The following is a 26911-nucleotide window of genomic DNA, read 5'->3' as shown; positions in this document are numbered from 1 at the left end:
GCCTTGTGGAGGAAGTGTCACTAGGGGGTGGGCATGGAGTTTTCAAAAGCCCAAGGCAGAAGGCTTCTCTCTCTGCCTGTGGGTCAGGATGTAGCTCCCAGCTGCTGACCCAGTGCCTGCCTGCAGGCCACAATACCCCCTGCCGTGATGATAATGGACTAGCTTCTGAAAGTGTGAGCACTCCCCCAATGACATGCTTTCCTTTGTAAGCCTTGCTGTGGTCCAGGTGTCCCTTCCCAGCTGTAGAACAGTGTCTGAGACCCTGCACTTCGTGGGAGGCTCTCCCGAAGTCATCTGACACCAATACCCAAACTGTTCTAAAGCTGGAAAAGTAGATAGCCGTGAAAGTCCCTTACAACTGTTGTGAGCGCATTAGATTTCAGTTCACACACACACTTCTCAGGCAGTGTCCTCACAAATTGCTCCCTGCTGCTCGCCAGAGGAAACAAGAGCAGTGTGAACGCTCTGCTGCTCGCCAGAGGAAACAAGAGTGGTGTGAACACTCTGCTGCTCGCCTGCATTTGTTTTTCCTCCAAGAGGGACCCAGAGGTCAAGTTCACATCAGCTCAGAGTGTGTGCTAGGCGGCCCAGATTGTGAACCCTGAGGCTTTACAAGACAATTAAAAACTCATTGAAGGGCTGGAGAGATGGCTCAGAGGTTAAGAGCGCTGCCTGCTCTTCCAAAGGTCCTGAGTTCAATTCCCAGCAACCACATGGCGGTTCACAACCATCTGTAATGGGGTCTGGTGCCCTCTTCTGGCCTGCAGGCATACACACAGACAGAATATTGTATACATAATAAATAAATAAATAGTAAAAAATCTTAAAAAAAAAAAAGAACTCATTGAAGCAAGCCCAGCAGAGGCTCAGGCTTTAATCCCTGCACTCCAAGGCAGAGGCTGGCTGCTCTCTGAATTCAAGGCCAGTTCCAGCTGGCCAGGGCTACAGAGAGAAATCCTGTAGGAATTGACTGAAACTGAATTTGAACTGTCTTTCCTGGTGAATGGTGATAAAGCTTTAGGTAAACCTTTAGAAAGCACCTCTTAAAACACACGCACCAAAACAAAGAACATTCTGGCTAGTAAATGCTGCTCCGTGCACTTTCATTTCCGTCCACTAGTTCTCAGCGTATCAGAGAAATGACTTTGTTTTTATCAGATCAAACTTCATTCTGCAGTGTTCTGTATCAGATAGACCATGATCTCTGAAGAATAAAGCAAAGACATCACACAGTTAAAAGGGAGAGCATAAAAGGACCCTTTTATGTTATCAAAAATAAAGTAAAAAAGTGGAAAGGAATTGTGATTTCCAGAATTCCCCCCACCCCCTTAGCCATGCAAGGATTTACCAGCAGGTTCCTCCTAGGGGAAATACTGGGTAAGCCCTAAAGTCCCCAACAACTGGGCCAGGATGAGTTGGAGTCAACAGGAAGAAACTGGGAGCTAAGGAGGAAGAGTCAAGAAAAATCAGTGCAGCAATGGGGCCACCACTTCCTGCTAAGTGTCTTGGCAGAGAGCCAGTGCGAGCCACGCCCTCCGCACAGCCGCCCTGCTCTTTTCAGGCAACGGCAGCACGGTCTGTTCCTTCTGACAGCCAGCGAGCTATGGCAAGCATGGCTCTCCTAGGATACGATGGTTAAGCCTCAGAATTTCCACTCTTTCGATGACACATGAGCAATTCACACCCGAAACCATGCTTCGAAGTTTAAATTTTGGAATTTTTTCTAAGTCTCCCTTTTTCACTGTTGCGCTGAGTGACTCTCCTGAGAACAACTGTACTCAGTTTTCTGTTTCACTTTCTGAGTGAAACAGACATGGGAGGCCCAAATAAACCACCACCACAGGACCCCCGTTCTTCTGGTTTCTCCCCCAGGTCTCATTTCTTCTGCTCACAGACACTCCCATGATGGAGGAAGGTCATTGGCTAATAAAGGCACTGCCCTGGCCCATTTTATTGGTTAGAGGATAGGTGGGAGGAGAAAACAGGACAGAACACGGGGAGGAAGAGGAAGTGAGGTCAGAGACTCCACAGCTCCTCCTGGGAGCAGACGCCTCAGAGAGAGACGCCATGCCCCGCTCCCGGGATGAAGCTCCGACCCAGGATGGACATAGGCTAGAATCTTCCTGGTAAGTGCACCTTGGGGTGCCATACACAGATGATTAGAAATGGGTTAAATTAACATGTGAGAATTAGCCTAGAAGAGAATGGACCAAGCAGTGCTTAAAAGAATACAGTGTCTGTGTAATTATTTTGGGGCATAAGCTAGCCGAGCGGGCGGCCGGGGTGCTGAGAACGCAGCCCTGCCGCCACCCTTATTACTTCATATGGCGCCCACGTGGACAACTGCTTCCACATAACAACTGAGATGAAACTAGCACACAGGTTATACCATGAAAGACCTAATTAACGACGCCCCCATTCAGCAGGAAGCAGTTTGGAGAGAAATAACTGCGCCCATATTCCCAAAAAATGTTTATAAATGTTCTTTTACATTTAAAGGGGGATATGATATAGATATGAATAATTTGCATTAGTATAGATTTTGCTTTATTGATAGAGATTTAAGGTCAATTTTGTTATATGTATAAGTGTTTCTGATTTTGATTAAGGTATTGTGATTGTGTAGTTCATTTAAATATGTACAGTATAATTAAGAAATATAGGTTGTTAATGGATAATCATCGATAATAGTAAAGCTTGTAGTCATGTTAGTTAGATTTTCTAGATATATAGAGATGTATTTCAGTTAGATAGACATTCTTCATGTCTTTCAAAGATTACAGAATAGGACATTTAATGTTTTAATAACTGAGGACTTTTCATGACAATGAGACACTCTGCTCCTGGCAGCACCAATCTACTTCAAGAGGAAGATGGGCATCGAAGAGGCTCGTTATGGAGTTTTGATAGCCATTTGGTCAAGAAACTGCTCTTGCCTGGACTATTGCATAAACTGGACACAGAGAACCCACAGAGAGAGGACTACTGAACTTGCCTAAGCTGAGATGATCTTTTGGGGTTCCTGATTCATTTTGAAAGAGTCTGCGAGACATTCTGCAGGACACAACAGATAGTGACTGAACTGACTTTAAATTTTCCTGCTTTATGGAAATGTCTGCTGGATACCATGGGCCTAAAGGCTGAAGATGGATGCCCCAACGGTACAAAAGAACTTTGGGTGACTGTCCAGGCAGCGAGATGTCTTTGTCATTTCTAGAGTTTGAGGTTTCTTAGTTCTTGTTTACTTAGGTAATATTATATCTTTCTGGAGTCTTTGATGGAGTTAAAAATAGTTAGTTATAGTTATAGTTTTCCTTAGTTATGATAAAGATTATTGTAACTTTTACTTGATAACTGTTTTGTTATATGTAATTTTGCTATGTTAAAGCCTTTTTTTTTTGTTTAAACCGAAAAAGGGGAAATGATGGAGGAAGGTCATTGGCTAATAAAGGCACTGCCCTGGCCCATTTTATTGGTTAGAGGATAGGTGGGAGGAGAAAACAGGACAGAACACGGGGAGGAAGAGGAAGTGAGGTCAGAGACTCCACAGCTCCTCCTGGGAGCAGACGCCTCAGAGAGAGACGCCATGCCCCGCTCCCGGGATGAAGCTCCGACCCAGGATGGACATAGGCTAGAATCTTCCTGGTAAGTGCACCTTGGGGTGCCATACACAGATGATTAGAAATGGGTTAAATTAACATGTGAGAATTAGCCTAGAAGAGAATGGACCAAGCAGTGCTTAAAAGAATACAGTGTCTGTGTAATTATTTTGGGGCATAAGCTAGCCGAGCGGGCGGCCGGGGTGCTGAGAACGCAGCCCTGCCGCCCCTTATTACTACACTCCCAGCCTGCACATGGACTTACCCTCCGTCATCAGTCATTTTCTACAAAGTGGAAATACTATGAAATTTTTTTCAGAAAAAGAGAGTTTTTCTATTGGACTTTCTAACACGAGTATAAATATACTTCATTTATAAAAATATTCATCCTGAATGATGAAATATATTAGTTTAAAAATATTTCCCACCTCTCCTCCTGTCATCAGGATCAGCAAGTGTCTCCTTATCACAGCCCTTGCAGAAAGTGGTTCTCCAGGTGTCTGCTAGGCCCTGTGGGTGACAGTGTCCTGTTCATCCCTCCGCGTTCAATAGCACAGGTGCCGCCCATCGGGCTCCCAACAAAGCCTGTGGAAAAGCAAGTGTCAGATGAGCAAGTCTGCTTTCCCTTTAATTAGTGATAATAGGTTTACCCTTCATAAATCAGAATCAACTTTAACAAAGCCTGAAAGGCACAGAAACGGATAGGAACACAGAAGAGTATGACAGTGGCAGTGCCACTTAGTCTCAGAGCCCTGCGTCCTCCCGAGGACCCAGTTGTCAATCATTTCCATGCTATGAGGCAGGCAGGTGGGCATTGCTAACCCTACTTAAGGCAGGAGGAGCAAACACGGGTGTTTGCTCACTTCTCGTTCACCATGGGCCACTGGGCAAGCACCTCCAGAGCCGTGTCACTCCCTGTCACTCCACTGCCTAATCATCCGTAGGCATTTGTCTCACTCCGAAGAAACGGGACAGTCCACTCTGAATTGTTATTTGCGGTGTAGCCAGTATTCCTTCTCCCCAGTGGGTTCCATGAAATCACCACCACAGAGAGCTCAAGTGGGCCGGGAGACTGTAGCTCTAAGAGTCCGCCTGATACGAGTTACTTCCCACCTGTGCCACCCCAGCTCAAATACTTTGTAGCAACTCAAATTGTGTGGCTTTTGGACCCCACACAAAGGTCCTTTGATACACTGTTCTTGGGGAGTTCACACTGGTCTGTCACAAAACGAGTCAGAGAACACCAACCATCAGGAGATTCTCAGGGTTGTCTTTGGGAACTTCATGACCACCAGAAGGTCTAGGTGGCTGAGTTTCCATTGATTGTTGTTGTTTCCGTCACTGGCATTACCACCCACCTATCCATGCCAGGGGACCGTGTGTCAGAGAAGGTGTTGCCTGGACACAGTATCCTTGTTCCGCTTGGTTCCCTTTCAGTGAACAAGGAGAAAGGGCCAAGAAATGAATGACTCCAGACTCTGTTACTTGACACGTTGGGTCCGCCATGGGGAGTTTGCAGGGGACTGTCATGGTCTTTGGGTATTTGAGTCTCTGTCATACTGACCATAAGACGCTGCCTTGTAGATTGCTGCTCTACACAAGGTTGACCTGGTTGGCACTAATTTACTCACGGACTCTTGGGGAAATTCCTTAGGTATGCCATTGGTTTCCTCACTCCTAATGCTTCCATGTCATCTTAATTTGACAGAATCCTGCAGCAGATGTATTTACATGTAGAGCCCATTTCTTCCTGTCCTCCACAGCTCTGATACAGAGCGTTATCTGTCAATGTGTACTGTTTGCCAAGTACCTATGTTGCTGTTCCCATGAAGATGTTAAGATTGGTCTATAGTGCCCTACCAATTTCAAGCAAGATTAAATTATCTGAAAAATCAGTTTGAACCATTGACCTATTGATTATTTGTGACTAATAATGTTTTAAATTAGAATTTAGTTAAAGGAAATTATTCTCACAGGCTTTCATTCTAGTGCTCATTAACGAAGAATAATTAAGTTATTCAGGATGATTAGACACAGAAAGCTAAGTTTTAAGGAGAGCAGCATAAACTGACTGGATATACTACCCTTAAAAATACTTATTTACGTGTGCGTGTGTGTCTGTGTCGGAGAGTTTATGTGCTTACGTGTGCTACGTGAGTGGCGTTTCCTTCAGAGGCCACAGAGTGACTCTCCGGTACTGCGGTTCCTGATGGGTTCTGGAGCTGAACCTGGGTCCTCTGAAGAGCAGTCCGCCCTCTGCAGCCCCGAGCTGTCCCCACAGCACCTTTAAAAAAGCTGTCACCACTCCTGTGCCCAGGGACGATGGACGCTGGGGCTAAGTGCAACGTGGTGGTCGCTCCCGTCTTTCTCTAGGGGAATACAAACCCGGATAACCACATGACACATACAGGATCAGAGGGGAAATGGAAAAGTTCCTGTTAATGAACCTACGTCTTTCTTGTTCTTATAGTAATAAAAGACTAGTGGCCTTGGTGCCCATGCCCAGTGACCCTCCGTTCAATAGCCGAAGAGCCTACACCAGCGAGGATGAAGCCTGGAAGTCATACCTGGAGAACCCCCTGACTGCGGCCACCAAGGCCATGATGAGCATCAATGGGGATGAGGACAGCGCTGCTGCCCTTGGCCTTCTCTACGATTATTACAAGGTGGGTCTCCGAGCGGCCTCCTCCTCCCTCTGCCTCCAAGGCTGCATTTTATCCATGGCAAGATGCGACCGGTTCTTACCAGGGGACTTTGGTGGAATTCTTCTTTTTGTGTTGTCCCTCCTTCATGAAACCCAACTTTATTTCTACTCAGAAATTTAAATTAGGGATACTTATTTCTTTAAAAAAAATATTTATTTGGGAAGTAGAAAAAGATAAGATCTCCTGAGCAAATTGGGAGCATGGGGACCTTGGGAGGAGAGGGTGAGAGGGGAACAGAAAAAATGTAGAGCTCAGTAAAAATTAATAAAAAATTGTCTATATATCTATATATCTGTGTCTGTGCGCATGTGTGTGTGTATGTGTGCCTTCAGAAGTCAGAAGAGCGTGTCAGATCCGCTAGAGCTGGACTGTTGCTTATTTCCCTTCTGCGACCTTTTGCTTTCTGGTTAGGAGCTTCACTCTACGTGACTATGCCATGATTAGCTGTTGTTCAGCCATCAGCATTTACTCGTCTCTTGGTTTTTCAGTTTAATGAGAAACATTTGGGCCCCCTAGATGCCTCTTTTTTGGGGACTCAGGGAGGGACCTTCAGCAAATCCACCTCCTGACTGTGTCCATTTGTTTTCATTTTGAAAAAGTCTTTAAAACTGAATGTAACATGAGAAGAAATTCTGGCCGGACATTTTTTAAAGTAAGAGTATCGCAGGAAGTTAAACAAGAAACAAGTGGTTTTAAGTGTGAAGAGCTGTGATCTGCCCTCTGAGAACTGTTGACACGGGGAAGATCGACACGTGTTTTATTTAGCAAATGAGGAACATTTGTGGCTGCACTGGCTGGAGATGTTTTTAGCTAATGCAGCGTGGTGGGAGTGTCGACTTGCTGGTTGGAAGCTGACTGCCACCTCTCTCTCATTCACCTTCCATCATGGGGAGATCAGCTTTTGGACGAAAGCACCGAGAACAAGAATTTGACCTTGGGTCTCTGCGTCTGAGTGCTCACCTAAGACAGAGAGCAAGGTGTTGGACGGGCATGGAGGGTACAGGTAGGCCCGCCGGGGCATTTTAGCTGAGCACATTATTCCCTCAAGTAAATGCATCCTTTATCAGGAAGCTCTAGGTTATCTCATGGGGACTTTTGCTCGTCTAGCTTGGCTTTCTCCTCCTTACCCAGGAAGGATGTGTTCACAGGCACCGATAGCTTTTTCTTGAAGCTTTAAAGAAGCCAGCGTGACTGGTGATACATCAGGAAGGGACTGCCAGGGGATGCAGGCCTGGATGGCAGGATGCAGAGAAAGGACAGACTTGGTAGCTTTGTTTGTTCTTCTTTTCTGTTTGTGATTTCTCTTCATCTTTTCTGACTGAAGAGTTCACTGTGAAACACAAGAATGGAGCCGAGCATGGTTGGCAAACCTTTAATCTCAGCGGTGGAGCTGCAGAAGCAGGCTGATCTGAGTTCAAGGCCCGGGATCCCTGGGCGTTCTTTTGGCTTGTTTTCAGTCTGTTGCTCAGAGAGAAGTGGATAGGCACCTTTTCCTTATTGCAGAAAAATAGTCAACATTTGACAGTTTTAGCAATGAAAAATTGATTGACACATCATTCAGATGTTCCTGTTTTAAGTGTTCAGGTCAAGATAATTTCTTCTGACGTTTATGACCAGTATGACAATTAGTCGTTTTAAAAGGCTTTAAAGAAATATATTAAGCCAGCTGATGGTGGTGGCGGCGTATGCCTTTAATCCCAGCACTCGGGAGGTAGAGACAGGTGGATCTATGTGAGTTTGAGGCCAACCTGGTCTTATAAGAACTAGTTCCAGAATAGGCTCCAAAGCTACAGAGAAATCCTGTCTTGAAAAACCAAAAAAAAAAAAAAAAAACAAGAAAAAAAAAGAAAAAAAGAAATATATTAATATGTTTATTTTTTTATTTTTAATTTTTTTTGGATTTTATTTAGTGTGTGTTTGAGAGACAGGGTGTGGGGGGCAGGTCTCTTGTTTGTGCATCTCTGCAGCTTACTCCAGGCTAGCTGGCTTAGGGCTCCTGGCTGCTTGTCCTGTCTCTACCTCTAAATTCAAATTCACAGCAAGAATGTTGGCGTTAGAAATGTGAGCCTTTGTGTTCTGGGGGCCCAACTCAGGTCGCAAGGCCCGTGCTGCACTTTGCCTCCTATGACGTCTCCCTTGCCCTGTTTTGTCAGACAGAACTATTGTTGTGAGTGGACATAACTTCAGTTACCTGTATTTGGCAGCATATTTGGTTTGTGTTAGTACAAAAGATTGGCTAACCTTGAGACCAAGTAAATTAGTCATTAATACCAGGTTTACTGTTGATCCCATTGGTAGAGAATAAGACAACCGCCACACCTTAAAGCCAAATCTGAAGCACGCTTTAAATACTTGCCAGGTTGGTGGGCTCTGGCCAGGTCCTTACCTGGTTCTCTGAAATGGCCCTGAGTCAGGATTTGCAGGGCATTTCCCACGAGGTCCAATCAGGGGCAAGTATATATCCTGATGTACTTCCTGCCTGCTTTCCTCCTGCCAGTCAATCTGGCAAGCACACATCCTGACATTTCCTGCCCACATACCTCCCTCACATGTGATCAAGCACACCTGGTGCAGATGGGTCCAACAAACTTGTTTAGGGGAATGAGAATGTGGCTTGATAATCTCCTGTAAACAGCAGCCTCCAGCCTTCCAGGAGCTGTCTGTCCTGGGGCAAATGGCTTCAGATCAGGGGCATTTTTGTTTCATGGATCGCTGAGGCACAGTAATTAAATCATGTAATATAACTCTGGCCCTCACAACACCACAGGATCAGAGACTCAGGGACTGAGTATGGGCAGCTGGATGTTGGGAAATAGGGGACTGGCTGCGTTATCTCCTCTTGCATGTACATAAACATCATGACTCAAGCTCAAATCTATCAGTGAATATTGTGAGATACAGGGTAGAGAGTTTGCACAAAACTTACTGGACACCCAAATCACGTCCTTTTCTTTAAGTGATGGCCTCCTAAGGACTCCCAGCAGCAGTAGTTCCTCCAAAGTTAAGTATGACCTTTCCATGCATTTTAAACATGCCTGAAAAACATAACAGATTGAGTTAGATAAATACCTAAAAGACGGTTTAGCTTATGTCTGAGTCCATTTTCCATTTCTGAATACCCCAGATAATTCATAAAGTGTTGAAGTTTGTTTTGCTCATGACTCTGGAGGATGGAGGATCTAAGCACATAGCACTGGTGATTGGCCAGGGCCTTCTTACAGCATGGTGACATGGCAGACGATGTCACAGGAGGAGATAAGACAGCAAGTGTGCTGACCCCGCGTCTCCTGCAGGAAGGATGAACGGAGACCTTATAGCTGGCTTACCTGCAGAAAGTACCAGCCGCACCTGAGTGCTTGGACACAGAGCTCCAACCCCACCACAGACCTCTGAGTTCAGAATTATCAGGAAGTCCAGTTTACAGATGAGGAACACAGGACTGAGTCTGACTTAGACTTGAGTGGTCAAACTTTAGGTTTCCAACTTCCTAATGACTTTTACCCCTCTCTTAGTTCAGCCAACTCAGCTTGTAAATGTATTTGGCTGAGTGGAAGCCATGGGAGTTCCTAGAGGAGCCTATTTATATCCTTCCCGTCGGTGTGTTTATCTCACTGATACTGTTGGCTAAGAAGAAGCTCTTCAAAGTTACCCACAAACAAACAAGTCCCAAATCAAATGCAAAGACTCTACCAATGCAACCAAATCCAAACCATTTACTATGCATATGTCTGGATGGGGTGGCGTCTCCCTTTACTCAGAATTTTCAGTAATGTGTCTGGTGATATGTTGGCGTCATGCTTAGGAATGAAATGCATTAGAAAGACTGAAGACAGCTTCTTAGCCAGGGGTTATGGAGTACTTCTATTAGATGCTCTTTAACTGACTCGTTCAACCACCAAGTCCCACCCAGGACCTTCCCCACGCTCTTGTGAGCACCTGGTGTCCAGCTCCAGAGAGGAAGCTTACTCCATGTTTCTCAATGGTTTCCTTTCTTTCATGCCTATCTTCACCCCATACACATGACTCTGTCTCACCTGTTGCAGAGATTGGGACACATAGGAGCATCTCTTGGGTCAGCTGACTCACGATTAGCATGGACGAGCACTGGTCACCCCTCTGTCTCCGCTTCCACCCAGGCTACTCATTCATCATTTCCCAACAGTAACCTTCTACTTCTTCAGAGAGTTCCATTGCGCCTCTTTGTCTGTGTTGGTGTCTTCCTCTGCATGTGGTCATTGAGTTTGACAGTTCTCTGTTGATTTCCAGGTTCCTCGAGACAAGAGACTTCTGTCTGTGAGCAAAGCAAGCGACAGCCAAGAAGACCAGGATAAAAGGTACGATCCACGTAAGGGAATACATTTGCCCCTAGAAATGACTCCTTTTCTATGTTTGTTGCAAAAGATAGCCAGGTACAATGGCACACACCTTTGACCCCAGCCCTTGGGAAGCAGAGGAAGGCAGATCTCTGAGGATGAGGCCATATTGAGTTTCTAGACAGCCAGGAATACATAGAGAGACCCTGTCTTCAAAAACTGCCCACCCCCCAAACAGCCTGTAGAGAGACTCAGTGAGCAATTGTTTTTCTTGCTCAGGACCTGGGTTTGAGTCCCAGTACCCACATGGTGGTTCACAATCTTCCTAACTCCAGTTTCGGGGGCTCTGTTACCCTCTTGTGATCTCCATGGGTCCCTGGCGTGCAAGCACTACCCATAGGTGCCTGTAGGCAAACCATTGATGCACATAAAATTAGATCACAAGTATAACTTGAGCTGGAAGTTTGTTTTTAAAAGAGGTAGGGTCAAAGCCTTGTTTTCGTCTGTCTTTTGGGAGTCTGGACCAAATCTTGATCTCTTGCTAGGAAAAGGCAGGTTTTCCTGTGCATCCAGAGGGTCATCAGCAAGTTCCCTCAGATGAGGCGCTCATGAGGAGCTCAGGGTGGTAGCCATGAAGAGGCTGCTGCTGATTGCAGTCTCTGCTTAGTCTCACATTCTCCTGCAGTCCCGTCCTTAGGGAATGAGACTCTCCAAGGATTCCCTAGGTGAGGGAAACGCAGTACTGAGCCCAGAGAGGTGACTGGTAGAGACTCTGAGTGGCTGCCAGCAGCCGCCAGATGTTAGGAGATCGTATGCCACCCAGTGGAGCTAAGGAGCTGGGTGACAGGAAGACAGAAAGGGGCAATCACGACTTATTTCTGATGAAGCCAGGTGGAGGATGTCTCTTGGCATGTGTAGCTTGTCACCTTTCGGTTGTGACGTCCTGTCTCAGCAGGATTTCATGCCTGCTGTCGCAGTCTGGAGTGACTGCAGGGTCCCTTCTCTTCTGATAGGATTATGTGAAGAAGGGGTCCAGAAGGGACTAAATGCTTTGCTCAGCTGTTGCCCCACGAATCACCTGTCTCGTCTCTGCCCCCACTTTGGGGGAGTTGTATTTTTGAAATTCTGTGGCATTAAGTCTTCCTGAATCTACGAATTTTTTTTTTTTGAAACTAGAACATTTATGTTATGATGAATTGAAATCCTCAAGATGAGCTGGATACTTCAACAGCTGCCTTCTTGGGATCCTCACGGATCCCTTCATAGGAACCATGTCCAAATCTTCAATAGACAATTTTTAGGTGCCTCATCTCCTAATTTCTCTCGCACTTGGCAGTGAAGCCACATTTGCCACTGGTTGACTCTTTCTGAAGGTGGCAGGCCTTGGAGCCACACTGGCAGCACAAGGTGTGCGTCTTATGGCTGTGCTTTCCAATGACACTTCTTTCCTCATCTTGCCGCCGAGGCCAAAGAGGAATCTATGAATTTTTATATGAACAATTTGACTAGGTTTGTATAGCTCTGTAATTTGCTTATTTACTTAATAATAAGAACACTGAAAGATATTTTGACTTGGGCTTTTTGCCTAAAATTCACGTTCTTATAATAAGCAGAGAATGAAGAAATCTGGCTTGAAATAGACTAAAGAGAGATAAGAATCTTTTGGCAAGCCAGTAGTACCGTGTGTGCTGGGTCTCAGGTGGCTAAGGGGCCATTGCCATGTTATAGTTTGGTTGAAGAGCCCATTTGCAGCCCGCCTTCAGTGTTGATGGTCCTGGGTGAAATGGGTTAGTAAGTCCTAGACTACAGCAAAAGAGATGACGGAACGCCCAAGGGCGTTCATTGAGTCTTGCTTGGATCCACTAAGGTGGTCTTGTTATGGAAACATAGTTTGTCCCTGTTTGTTTTCTAACTCTGATTTTTATAATGGGTTCCTCTTTTCACGGAGCATCCATTAACATTCCATGGAGTATTCGGAACGGGGCTTTTATGAAATGCTGATCAAATGGGTGGCTTGAACTTTGACATCATTTGGCTCGTTGGAGTCATTTCAAACATGTCTAGACCTTCACTGTGTCTTCCGTGTGATCACTCTGTTATTTGGCCACGAGAACAATTTAGCGCTTAAAGCCATGTCTGTAGACCTATAGAGTGTATTCTTCAGGAAGTTAATTTTTAGAGTCACTGCTGCATATCCGTGATAGCCTCAGCTACTCGCGAATCTTTCTGCTGGCTTGGTTTATGGAGAGTCCTTCTTTCTGAAGCTTTCCTTTGAAGTTCTTGCTGAAAATTCACAGCTACAATCGTCACCTCTTGCTTGGTAGGTAAGCGCAGAGACTCTTGCATATCCTTTATGGAGAGAAACTGGGAGAGCTTGATTCTTGAGAAAACCAACTTTATCCAAACAGTTATTTCTTTCAACAAAATATGCCAGTTGACCCCTTGAAGGTCATGCTAGATAAAAGTAACTCAGTTCACATCACAATGAACAAAGAAGAGGGTCAATAAAACCTCGTACTTTCTCTTCTCTGTGTACTGGAAAGCCATACACAAATTCCCTTTTCACAAGCTTAACCGAGCAGAGGGCCTCTGTTAAGATCATTTTTTAAAAAGTATCTCATTATATCCTGCCAAAACTTACCTTTCTGGACCGCTTTCTTTCTCTATACCACAGTCGTGGTACTTACACCACCCCCCCCCACCCCCCCCCACCCCCGCCCACCGTAAGCACTTTCTTAAACCCCTAAAGTAATAAATACAGGACTGTCCCTGAACTGTTATTTCTTAGCTGATGAAAGTATAATGATCATTTTTTACTTTGTTTCACAAAATGTAAAAAATATCCTTCCTGTTAACCCTTCAAATTGCCGTGTCTTGTCTTTCTTTTTCTTTTCTTCTTCTTCTTCTTCTTCTTCTTCTTCTTCTTCTTCTTCTTCTTCCTCCTCCTCCTCCTCCTCCTCCTCCTCCTCCTCCTCCTTCTCCTTCTCCTCCTCCTCCTCCTTCTCTCTCTCTCTCTCTCTCTCTCTCTCTCTCTCTCTCTCTCTCTCTGACTGAGACAAGGTTTCACTTGATGATAGCCCAGGTTGGCCTGGAACTCAGTAAGTAGCCCAGGCTGGCTTCAGAGTTAACCTCCCAGTTGCTGGGATTGCATGCATGAGTCACCATGGTGATCTTTTTCCCTTTGAAGAGTTTGCACCCATCAACAGAGAACGGAGCCACGAGCCCTATCGCCATCCCCGTGCAGGGTAGCAACCACAGTCTTTCTGTTTTCCTGTTAGCCACCGTGCTCTCCTCAAACACCTTAAATTTCACTGTCATTTCATCTTTGCTTCCGATTTGTATCTCTAAAAAGGGCATGAAGTTTATTATAAATAAAATCTTACCAACAACTAAATTAGCAGTATTAAATATTGCCAAATCCAGTTTCAGTCACTGCCTCAAACGTCACAATATTTCATACTTCTCCTTTTGATTTGTTTATTTGAACAAATAATATCACAATTCTACCTATTGTTAGATGTTCAGAGTTTATATTTAATTAAGACAGTTTCACTGTGTAGGCCTGGCTGGCCCGGAACTTGCTATGTTGGCCTTGAACTTGAGGATCCCCCTGCCTCTGCCTCCTGGAGTACAGGTTGTACTTATGCAGGGTTGTAGTTAGGTTTTAAGAGTTAATTTTACTTTAGACTGGTCCTTCTATCCTCCCTCCTCCTGTGTCTGACATGTTAATAGATTTCTCTTGCCAATAAGGAAACTGCCTTGACATGTCTTCCTGGCTCCTTCTGATATTCAGTCTCCCAGCTCTTCTGTTTCTGCAGAGCTGAATGTTAGCTGTTAAGCCATGGGCAGATTTGGGGTCACCGTTAAACCTTTTTAAAAAGTGGGGTGTATGTTCTATAGAAAGTTGAGACTTCACTGTGTCACTCAGGGGCACACATACTTAGCTGTCTTAGTTCTAATGACACAAAGATCCACGGCACCCCATTATGAAGTTCCCACCAGCCCTTCTGCTCCTGGTTTAGCAGGATGGCTGCCTGCAAAGGTTGTACTATCTATCAGGTTTGAAAAGTGGAGGTTTGTTCTAATTTTTTTTGGGGGGGGGGAGGAAAGGGTTTATTTTTTTTTTAATTTATTTATTTATTAAGGATTTCTGCCTCCTCCCCGCAACCGCTTCCCATTTCCCTCCCCCTCCCCCGGTCAAGTCCCCCCCCCTCATCTGCTCGAAGAGCAATCAGGGTTCCCTGACCTGTGGGAAGCCCAAGGACTGCCCACCTCTATCCAGGTCTCGTAAGGTGAGCATCCAAACTGCCTAGGCTCCCACAAAGCCAGTACGTGCAGTAGGATCAAAACCCCACTGCGATTGTTCTTGAGTTCTCAGTATTCCTCATTGTCCGCTATGTTCAGCTAGTCCGGATTTATCCCATGCTTTTTCAGACCTAGGCCAGCTGGCCTTGGTGAGTTCCCGATAGAACATCCCCATTGTCTCAGTGTGTGGGTGCACCCCTCCTGGTCCTGAGTTCCTTGCTCGTGCTCCGTCTCCTTCTGCTCCTGATTTGGACCTTGAGATTTCTGTCCGGTGCTCCCATGTGGGTCTCTGTCTCTGTCTCCTTTCATCGCCTGATGAAGGTTAATATTCATGAGGATGCCTATGTGTTTGTCTTTGGATTCACCTTCTTATTTAGCTTCTCCAGGAACATGAATTATAAGCTCAATGTCCTTTATTTATGGCTAGAAACCACATATGAGTGAGTACATCCCATGTTCCTCTTTTTGGGTCTGGCTTACCTCACTCAGGATAGTGTTTTCTATTTCCATCCATTTGTATGCAAAATAAAAGCTATTTACAGCAAGCCAACAGCTAACATTAAATTAAACGGAGAAAAACTCAAAGCCATCCCACTAAAATCAGGAACACGACAAGGATGTCCACTCTCTCCATACCTCTTCAATATAGTGCTTGAAGTTCTAGCAATAGCAATAAGACAACATAAGGAGATCAAGGGGATTCGAATTGGAAAGGAAGAAGTTAAGCTTTCGTTATTTGCAGATGATATGATAGTATACATAAGCGACCCCAAAAATTCTACCAAAGAACTCCTACAGCTGATAAACACCTTTAGTAATGTGGCAGGATAAAAGATCAACTCCAAAAAATCAGTTGCCTTCCTATACACTAAGGATAAGGAAGCAGAGAGGGAAATCAGAGAAGCATCACCTTTCACGATAGCCACAAATAGCATAAAATATCTTGGGGTAACTCTGACCAAGGAAGTGAAAGATCTATTTGACAAGAACTATAGGCCTTTGAAGAAAGAAATTGAAGAAGACACCAGAAAATGGTTTGTTCTAATTTTATCATGTCATGGCTCTGAACACACAGAAACTGCCTCGGCCCCAGCGAAGCCCAGAGCACTCTGAGCGGAGGCGAGAACCGTGTGCAGGTGCTGAAGACGGTCCCAGTTAACCTGTGTCTCAGCCAGGACCACGTGGAGAGCTCGAAGCGCGAGCAGTACAGCGTGTCCATCAGCGAGAGCCCGGCCGTCATCCCGGTGTCAGGCATCACCGTGGTCAAAGCCGAGGACTTCACGCCGGTGTTCGTGGCGCCTCCGGTGCACTATCCCCGCGCGGACGGCGAGGAGCAGCGCGTGGTCATCTTCGAACAGACGCAGTACGACCTGCCCTCCGTAGCCTGCCACAGTTCCTATCTCAAGGACGACCAGCGCAGCACCCCCGACAGCACCTACAGTGAGAGCTTCAAGGACGGGGCGCCCGAGGTGAGTCCCAGAACACACAGCATACTCGTTCTCCATTTAAGGGGCTGCATGAAATGGAGCGTTTGCCGGTAATTTGGTATGTTTAAATACGTAGAGGAATATTTCTGTCTCGTCTCTTAGATTATATTTTGTTTTGCTTTAAATCTTAATTATTTATGTGGGGTTAGGAGAAGCTTATGCTGTGCAGTTCTCACCTTCAGCTCTTTGGAACTTTCCAGATGGTAGAGCTAAAAATGTTGCATGCCATTTTTTTTTTTTTTTAGACAGTGTAGCTCTTTGCAGCTTTTGTCCGCTTGAATATTCTGGAAGTTGGTTGTGTTTTCAATAATCCAGTGTTTATGCGTGTATACTTTGTAACAAATAGAGAGCTGAGAGGCTTCTGGGGCTCAAACACATCACAGCACAACCGTTTTGTTTATCTACATGTTTTAGATTCTCAAGTTCTAAGTGCATAAATGTAGAATTTTAGTAATTATTTACAGTTGGGTGTCAATGTCAGAGGCACAGTGTAGAAAGTTTTTACCCTAAAATGAACCTCTTTGACCTTGAAACATTCCTTCTCCTGGCTCTTGGCAATTGCTAATCGGCCTCTGTCACTGTAGCATTCCTTCCTGTAAAATTCCATGGAAGGTGAATGCACTATATTCTTTTATATTGTCTTCTTTCATTTAGCATATTTTTGGATTTATTTTTGCTTGTCTGTAAGCAGTCTGTGTCTTTAAATCTCTGACCAGTATTCCTAGGTGAGTACATATCACGGTTTATTGACCAGTCCGCTAGTAAGTGGGTATTGGTTGCTTCCAGTTTGGGGTTATCATGATGAAGGCTTTGCTGAACAGGCAGGTGTATGTTTTAGTGAGTGTGGTCCTTCATTTCTGGCGGGTGTCTAGGGCTGGAGTTGACTGCTGGACTGTGAGGTGGTTGTGGGTTTTATGAGGTGCATAGATAAAATATAGCGCTTATGAGTTATTTTCACTCCCATCAGTGATACAGGGTTTTCCTGCTCTCGACACTGCATGCCCATATGACTAGTCTGCTTAACTGCAGCTGGTTTAGAAATTGGCTCGGTGGCGTCTGTTCTTTCTGCTGTTTCCAATCGTCTGCACTACTATGCTGTCCCCTGAGTCTGAGTACTGTTTCGTGTAATTGTTTGCCTTTTATCTTATGTGGAGTGTCTGTTCAAGTCTTTGGCAACTTTTTTTTTTTTTTTTTATTAAACTGTAAAGAGTTCTTTAGGTTAGGGGAATGGATATAAGTCACTATCATCTGTATGCTTTAATGAGTCTTTGCATCATATAATCAGATCAAATTTATCTTATCAAATTTGTCTTATAGTTTATTCTTTTAAATGTTGTCTTTTGTCATCAATGCCTTAACACGTTTCTTATGTGCAGCTAAACCAATGTGGCAACAATTTTCTTGTGTGTGTCTAAACCAATGTCTCAACAATTTTCTCATGTCTCTAAACCAATGTCTCAGCAATTCTCTTGTATGTATTTCTAGATAGCTAGTACTTTCCCCTTTTAGATGTTGATTTCTGATCCACTTAAAAATTTTATAATTTTTTTCTGATTTTATTTATCTATCTATCTTTTGAAGAAAGGGTCTATGTGGCGCTGACTATCCTGGAACTCAATATGTAGCCCAGACTGTCCTCAAACTCACAGAGATATCTACCTGTCTCTGCTTCTCAAGCACTAAGCCTAAAAGCATGCAACAATATGTCTGGCTCTAAATTTGCATTTATTATTATTATTATTATTATTATTATTAGGCTTTTTGAGACAGGGTTTCTCTGTGTAACTCTGGCCATTCTGTAACCTGCTCTGTAGACCAGGCTGGCTTCAAACCCAGAGGTTGACCTGCCTCCGCCTCCTGAGTGCTGGGATTAAAGGTGGATGCTGTCTTCACCTGGTTTAGTTATTATTATTTTGAGTTCATTTGTGTGTGCACATGCCAATGGAGGTCAGAGGACAGCTTTCCTGCGTCACATTGTCTTTCCGTCACGTGGATCTTGAAGACTGAATGCAGCTTGTCAGACCCTCTCTGCTGAGCCATGTCTGTTTTAGACATGGTATGAAGCAAGGCAGGGCTCCCGTGTGTATATTGATACCTAGTTGTTCAGCACATTTACTAAGTTTGGAAAGATTCTGTGTCCATTCACTCGCCATGGAATCTTGGGTTATCCATTGAGGATATCACGGTAGGCGCCGTCTCCAGTTCTTGACCTAGGCTCTGCAATGAACATGGGCTTTGTCACATCTGAGCGGTGCCTCTGGTGAGAAATGAATGGCATTGGCTTTTTGGTTTTTAGCTTTCCTGGGCCTCTAAAGCAGGGTGTGCAGAGACTGCTGGTTCCCTGAGAGAAGCAAGTGCATTGACAGCATGCCAAGTGTCCTCATCTGGCTTCCTGTTCAGTGCTGTTGGGACAGAGACACCTAAGAGCTATGAGCCCCATCTGATGATGATTGTTGTTACAAGGCAGAAGCGGGGGAAGGGCTACATGCCCGTGACAGATGACAAATTCGTTTTCACTACAGCCCTGTCCTGGCCATAATGAGCTCACCGTTCGTACTGGAGGCTAGTTTATATGACCCATCTGTAGTGATATTTCATCTGGATTTTAGCAAATAAAGCTTGCCTGAAGGTCAGAAAAGCAAAACAGCCACTGGCTGTTACCTCTGCCTTAGTCCAAAATGACGATCTTGCCTCAATCCTCTGAATGAGACTGTCTGAGAGCTGTCTCCTCCCGTTTTATATTCCTGTCTAGGGCTGGGATTAAAGGCATACACCACTACCATCCGGTTTCTATGGCAACTAGTGTCGCTACTGGGATTAAAGGTGTGTGTCACCACTGCCTGGCCTGAAAGGCTGACCAGTGGGGCTGTCTTACTCTCTGATCCTCAGGCAAGCTTTATTTATTAGAATATAAGTGAGATATCACTACCACTTCCTAAGACTCCTGTGCTGGGGCTCAAGTTCTTAGACATGAGCCTTAAGGGGCACAGCCACACCACAGCAGCAGCATTCTAAGTGACAACCGTTTTGGGATTGTCATCTGTGTTTTCTTAGGAGGAGTGGTCATTGCAGCAACCAGGCAAACTGTTCACTTGTCTCCTCGGAGAAGTGTTGCTTTGAGATTCTCATTAATTCTATTGCATAAGACAATGACCCACGCAATGTTTGTTTAAAATCTGAATGTTCCTTATCTATCCAATAGATATTGCTTATCTTTCAGGTAGGGACCAGAGCACAACAGGTTGGCCAGCAGCAGTTGCTCTCAAAGAGACACTAGCAACCCTGCCACGGCTGGCACCGGATGCTTGTGGGTTCCTGTCACAGTGTCTGAACTCGGGAGTGACCTCAGTCAGAGCTAAGCCATTCTTTGCCCTGAGGGGCGATCACATTTCCTTGAATTTGGTAGTTTTACAACTAGACTTTTAATGACCTTGTAATAAAAAGGAAAAAAAAATCTGCCAACCAGCTTATGTGACATCACTTAAGGTCAACAACAGCCTTTTGTAGTTTTAATCTGAGTCAGGAATCTTGTAGTCTGATACTGTTGGGTTCTTGCTCCCAGGAGCCCAGGAGCACTGCTGGAGAAAAGCAGGTAGCCGAGGCCATCGCTCAGTCCCCTGGGAAGCCCAGGATTTTTTATGTGTGGATTGCCATTGGTGTAGAGATATGTCAGTCACAGAGTGTGTGGATGTGGACCAGGGAACGGCCACACTTTCTGGGAGACCTGTGGTCAGATTTGTGTGTGGTTCAGATGAAGACGGGTGTAAAGGAAGCTGTTGTCCTGGAGCTTCTTGGAGTCCTTGAGTTAGCAAATTCCCTGGATGCAAAAGAGAAGCTAGCTCTGCTCCCTCCAGTCAGAGAAGGCAGAGTTTGCTTTGTAGATGTTTTTCCACTGGTGTGAATTGAACTGAATGACCTGTGAGCCCATGATCTGTGATATACAGATCGTAGATCTACGAGTCCAACATGGCAGGCCCAGGGTGTCTGCTCAGAAAGCTACAGTTACTCAGAGGAGCTGGGGCTCACGTTGGTAGCTGTGATACTGTGAATGTGGGGTTCAGCAGAGGATGGTGCCTTCTTTGTCAGCCTTGTCTGTGTTACACCAGGAGCATTGTGGCTGGGAAGTCAGGACAGGGTATGGTTCTCCTGGGCTGTGACATGCTCTCACAGAACATGCCGGCTCTAACACGGTGATAGCACAGTTCGTAATGAGGACTGAACTTGGCCTACAACTACTGAGCCACTGTGCTACCACTGAGTGACATCCTAGCCTTGGATTTTTCTTTCTCTTTTTGCAAGAGTATGATGCATGCTCTGTCCTTCTAGAAACATTCATGAAGATGGGACCTGCTCTGGTCTTGTTTAACACAGCACCTTTCACGCGTGGCTCACCAGCTGGCGTGAAGAGAGTCTTTAGCACAGTCAGGCAAATGATTGAACGAACGAGAAAGTTGAAACCAGCGAGGAAAGACAAAGCTCTGTTTAACTGACTCAGATTTCCCCACAGATAATGCTTGCCTTATTGTGGTATTATATTCTTAGCATATGTCTTCTCTTTGCCTCTCATCTCAAGAACAAAACCAGAATGCTAACAGCCATTTTAAATATGCTGGTGTGTGAGGACCTTATCTATGTTCTCACACTTTTTAGTTGAAAATATATTTTTTTCATCCAGTATGTTCTGATCGTGGTTCCCTCCCTCATCTTCTCCCAGATCCACTCTACCTCCCCATCCAAAATGGTTGGGAGCATCGGCTATTCTTCCAGAGGTCCTGAGTTCAGTTCCCATAACCACATGGAGGTTCACAACCTTATGTAATGAGATGTGGTGCCCTCTTCTGGTGGGCAGGGATGCAAGCAGGCAAAACACTGTATACATAATAAATCTTTTAAAAAAAAAAGAGGTAAAGAAATGGGCAAATAAAACAATCCAGAATAAAACAGCAAATAAATAAGAGGAAAAAAATCCAAAGGAAAAGCAAGAGAAGCGAACATACACACACACACACACACACACACACGTACCCACACACACTCGCTCTCCATAAAAATACCAAATTGGAAACTATAATATGTAAGCAAAGGGCCAGTAAGGTTAAAAAAAAATGCCCAGATACACCATTATGAAACAAACAAAAAAAAAATCCAAATACCCTTGAGTTTGTTTTGAGTTGGCTAGGCACATGGCCTGCCCTTATGTACGGTTTGTATACACAGTATCATCATTTCTTTACCGAGTCCAGATGAGTAAGAAATCAGTAACTGTTTTGCATGAAACTGTGGCGGGGTGCAGCGGTCTGTGTCTGCTGGCCTTTTTATGATGCTATACGCAGTACTGAAAGGCTCTGAGTGGAGTGGAGGCCCCTGACAACAGTGGTCAGAAAGCCTAATTAAGCATTTGGGCCCTAATTCTCAACCCTAAATCATCTAGGCCCATGCCACGTACCAAGTGAACATCTAAATGATGGTGATGTTTTCTAAGGGGACTGTCTACTTAGTTAAAAAAAATACTATAAAGATAATATAAAAGAATCAAAGAAAAATTAACGATGAGGAAAGATGATCACATAGGTGGCGTCCGCTTTCTTACACATAGACATTTAAGAACTGGAACAGAACTCTGGTGTTGGCCTGCTTTTATTACAGTGAGATAAGTTCTCACAGTATCGTATGTTCCCACACCACCTGGGAGAGTAAAAACATGGGTTTCACAAGTCCAGTGTGTGCAGCCCCCTGTCCCATCTCCTTAGGCCACTAAGCCCAGAGCATGGAAAGATTCATACAGCCATGCTCCTTAACAATGACTCCCTTGGTTGCTGCGATTGTTGCGGTGACCTTGAAGCTCAGACCTTGGAAATCATCCTTCCTATCCAAAGCCACTTCCTCAAACACCTTGGAAAACAACAGGGTACGCGCCCACATCACAATTTCCTAATTCTGAGCCATAGACCAGTCCAGCTGAACAGAACTTTCGGCAACAATTAACACTTTTTTCCGTGCCTTCCAATAGGCTAAGTCGACAGCCAGATTTAACAACTTAGTGTTTGAAATGTGGCTAGCTGGCTGAGTAACGGAGCATTTGAGTGTTTGTTAACTTAGGTTTACACAGCACATATGTCTACTGCAGTGGACTGTGACCATCTAGACCATGAGTTTTCCCCTTCTTAGTTTGTCCACGGATGTTTTCTTTAAAAAAAAAAATTATGATACTGTGTATACAAACCGTACATAAGGGCAGGCCATGTGCCTAGCCAACTCAAAACAAACTCAAGGGTATTTGGGAAGTTTTTTTGTTGCATAATGGTTTATCTGGGCATTTTTTTAACCTTACTGTTCCATGTTTATACTCATCGCCTCACCTTGACTCAGGTGGCTCCCTTTTATCTGAATTCCCTTCTTAGCTGCGTTTGTCCACCAAAGCCCACAGATGGTGGATTCTCTGTAGACTTTCTCTTTCTCCCTGGTAAGGCCCACTCTATCCTCTTGCTCTAGGACACGTGAATGAATGAGAGATTCACCATGGACTTCTTCTCTAGGATCCATGAATGAATGAGAGATTCACATGGACTTCTTCCTCTAGGACACATGAATGAATGAGATATTCACCATGGACTTGCATGCACAGTTGGTTGCTGTATTTTAGTTTACTTTGTTGTTGCTTTTTATGTAAATATGTTCTCAACCATTTTTTTTCTTGAGGCCAAGATGGTATTTTATATATTTTCTATATGTCTTCTAGCACCAAGCAGATGGTAAAGCTCTAGGAAATTCTCACGGAAGGGCTTGCAGACTGACCGATGGCGAAAGAAACAAAGCAGTGCATTCGATTCTCCGCCATGATTGTTCAGTCGACCAACTCTTGTACTGTGTGCAGAGCTCATGTGGGTGGGAAAACTCTGAGGGAAGCCCATCTTACTGGGTCTGAGGAATAAGACTAGATGAGAAGGATTGTAGTATACCAACAGAAACTACAGGGGAAGATGATGCTGAATTCTGGACATGATGGGTGGGGGCTCTGAAGAGCATTTGGACAAAGAGTAGAGATGAGAGAAAGGAGAAGGTTCCACAAACAGATGACTCACAGGGTCAGAGAGGAAGGACTGTATGTATGTATGTGTGGACAACATGTATGCATGCCCTTTACCCATATTATATTTGATTTATAGGTCAAGAGTTTGTGTATGTGTCCCCCTTTTTTTTTTTATTGAACTCTACATTTTTCTCTGCTCCCTTCCCTGCCTCTCCCCTTCCCCCTTCAACCCTCCCCCAAGGTCCCCATTCTCCCAATTTACTCAGGAGATCTTGTCTTTTTCTACTTTCTATTTCCCATGTAGATTAGATCTATGTAAGTCTCTCTTAGTGTCCTCATTGTTGTCTAAGTTCTCTGGGATTGTGTTTTCTTTCTTTGCTTTATGTTTAAAAACCACCTATGAATGAGTACATGTGATAATTGTTCCTTTGTGTCTGGGTTACCTCACTCAAAATAATGTTTTCTAGCTTTATCCATTTTCCTGCAAAATTCAAGCTGTCATTATTTTTTTCTGCTGTGTAGTACTCCATTGTGTAAATGTACCACATTTCCCTTATTCATTCTTTGATTGAGGGGCACTTAGGTTGTTTCCAGCTATGATAAACAAAGCTGCTATGGACATAGTTGAGCACATGTCCTTGTGGCACGATTGAGCATCCTTTGGATATATATCTAAAAGTGGTATTGCTGGGTCTTGAGGAAGGTTGTTTCCTAATTTTCTGAGAAATTGCCACACTAACATCCCAAGGGGTTGTACCAGTTTGCGTTCCCACCAGCAATGCAGAAGTGTTCCCTTTCCCCCACAACCTCTCCAGCATAAGTTGTCATCAGTGTTTTTTGATTTTGACCATTCTTACAGGTGTAAGATGGAATCTCAGAGTTGTTTTGATTTGCATTTCTCTGACGACTAAGGATGTTGAACATTTCCTTAAGTGTCTTTCAGCCATTTTAGATTCCTCTGTTGAGAGTTCTCTGTTTAGGTCTGTACTCTATTTTTTTTTTTTTTATTGGATTATGTGTTCTTTTGGTGTCCAATTTTTTGAGTTCTTTGTATATCAGAGATCAGACCTCTGTTTGATGTGGAGTTAGTGGAGATCTTTTCCCATTCTGTAGGCTGTCATTTTGTCTTGTTGACCATGTCCTTTGCTTTACAGAAGCTTTTCAGTTTCAGGAGGTCCCATTTATTGTTTCTCAGTGTCTGTGCTGCTGGGGTTCTATTTAGGAAGTGGTTCCCTGTGCCAATGCATTCACTTTCTCTTCTATAAGGTTCAGTGTGGCTGGCTTTATGTTGAGGTCTTTGATCCATTTGGACTTCAGTTTTGTGCATGGTGATAGATATGGGTCTATTTTCGTTCTTCTACATATTGATATCCTCTTATGCCAGCACCACTTGTTAAATATGTTTTCTTTTTTCCTTTTGATATTTTTTGCTTCTTTATCAAAGATCAGGTGCTTGAAGATGTGTGGATTGATATCTGGGTCTTCTATTCTGTTTCATTGGTCCTCCTGTCTGTTCTTATGCCAATACTGTGTGTGTTCTTGTGTGTGATCATGGGCCATGGTGTGTGGGGAGGTCAGAGGAAAACTTACAGATGTTAGTCTTCTCCTTCTGCTGTGTGATCTTTGGGTATCAAACTCAGGCCCTCAGGTTTGTGGACAAGACCCTTCACATACTGAGCTGTCTCACTTCTCTTAGCATTAAAATCTGAAACTGTGTCAATGTAGCAGTGCGCGCGCGCGCACACACACACACACACACACGCACACGCACACGCACACGCGGCTGCTGTTGGTGTAACACTAACTTAGAGCCGCCTCTCAAAGTCTCTGAGAACATCTGCCAGGAGAGGTGGTTAGAAGACTGGGTTCAGTCAGCATGTTACTATTTACTAGGATCTGACACACACACAAAATGTTCGTGCTTACCTATCACACTTTCAGTGTTCTGCCAGTCTGTTTAATGTGATCACACACAGTGAACAGACGTTTTGGGGGGCAGGTAAGGGGACAGGGTTTCTCTGTGTAGACCTGATTGTCTTGGAACTGGCTCTGTAGACCAGGCTGGCCTCACCACCACCAGGTTTATGAGGAGTCATCCTTAACAGAGAAAATACCACACACTTTCATGTGTCAGGTAAATTAGCTAAAAATTGATCCTTGATGGTCCTACTCTGGAAACTGTGCTTTTAAGCACCTATTAGCAGCCTTGGGTGTGTCATTTTGTCTGTAATTAGTTTTCCACTGATTTTGTATTTGTAGCAGTTGAAATAAAGTGTTAGGAAAAACAGAAAATTGAAAAAAAAATGGTTTATATGTTTGAAGACACAGGACCCTTGCAGATATCTTGGGAACACGCTAATCTTCCCTCTCCAGGAGAGGGTGAAATGGGAATAGGATATAGTTGCTTCTACATTATTGTTTACATTTGGTTTTTGTTTTTTATTGTTTACATATATTCCCAGCCTATTTGTTTTAATTGTATAATTTAAAATTTTCAGAAATTTCGGAGTGCTTCTGTCGGAGCTGAGGATTACATGTATGACCAGGCATCAAGGTAGGTCACCAGGAGGCATGTAACTGACAGCCTTTACCGTTCTGTTCTATGACTTTATGTGTCAGGTCTTTTCTCGGCACGTATACAGGGCACCACTTGTGTACCTGGTTCCCATAGAGGCCAGAGGAGGGATTTCCCCTGGTCTGGAGCCAGAGTTACTGATGGTTGTGAGCTGTCATGTGAGTGCTGGGAACCAAACCTGGGATTTCTGGAAGAGCGGTGCTCTTAACCACTGAACCATCTCTCCAACACCAACCCTCAGGTTTTTATCAAATAAGAGAAATTAAAAAAAAAAGTTAAATGATTTCTTACTCTAAAAGTTAAAATATAAATAAAACATTTCAAAAGAATTTAACACGGAAAGTAGACTTCCCTTAATCCTGTTAGTGAGTTTGTGTTTGAGTGGCCCCTGCCTTCTGGAGACCGAGGGATGAGTGGGCCGCATAACTGAGCAGAGGAGAGGGACCAGCGAGTCACACGGCGAGTTTATTATGCCGTCTTCTGGGCATTATCCCACAGTGAAACCGAAACAAGCCTTTCTGGAAGGACAAATCAAACGGAAAAGATATGGTTCGAGCCTATTATATTAAGTTTAAACAATTGATATAGTCTTCAGAATTAGAAAAAGTCAATGTGTTTTGTTTTATAGACAGTAGCTTAAAAATAAGAAATTCTAGGGGGCTGGAGAGATGGCTCAGTGGTTAAGAGCATTGCCTGCTCTTCCAAAGGCCCTGAGTTCAATTCCCGGCACCCACATGGTGGCTCACAACCATCTGTAATGGGGTCTTGTGCCCTCTTCTGACCTGCAGGCATACACACAGACAGAATATTATATACATAATAAATAAATAAAATAAATATTTAAAAAAAATAAGAAATTTTATTTGAGCAGAGATCTGCAGCTCTTTCTGCAATGAG

General features: G+C 44.2%; 1 protein-coding gene across 3 annotated transcripts in view; it reads left to right on the top strand.

Annotated features, from left to right (window-relative positions):
* The window catches only part of Grhl2 (grainyhead like transcription factor 2), a 120287-nt gene that overhangs the window by 25227 nt on the left and 68149 nt on the right, over positions 1-26911 (top strand). For 2 of the 3 annotated variants that reach the window (XM_041637644.1, XM_041637643.1), the window contains exons 2-5: positions 6070-6265; positions 10571-10638; positions 15998-16391; positions 25938-25993. In XM_041637644.1, coding sequence (XP_041493578.1) covers positions 6070-6265; positions 10571-10638; positions 15998-16391; positions 25938-25993 — 714 coding nt within the window. Of the gene's footprint in view, positions 1-5183; positions 5254-6069; positions 6266-10570; positions 10639-15997; positions 16392-25937; positions 25994-26911 lie in introns of all 3 variants that reach the window. The other variant, XM_041637645.1, reaches the window with a different exon arrangement.

Source organism: Microtus oregoni, unplaced genomic scaffold (genome assembly GCF_018167655.1).
Source record: "Microtus oregoni isolate MIOR12 unplaced genomic scaffold, Mior012 000053F_ref0000044, whole genome shotgun sequence".
Lineage (NCBI taxonomy): Eukaryota > Metazoa > Chordata > Mammalia > Rodentia > Cricetidae > Microtus > Microtus oregoni.
The sequence above is the reverse complement of the archived record's forward strand: the minus strand, read 5'-3'. Positions and strand labels throughout refer to the sequence as shown.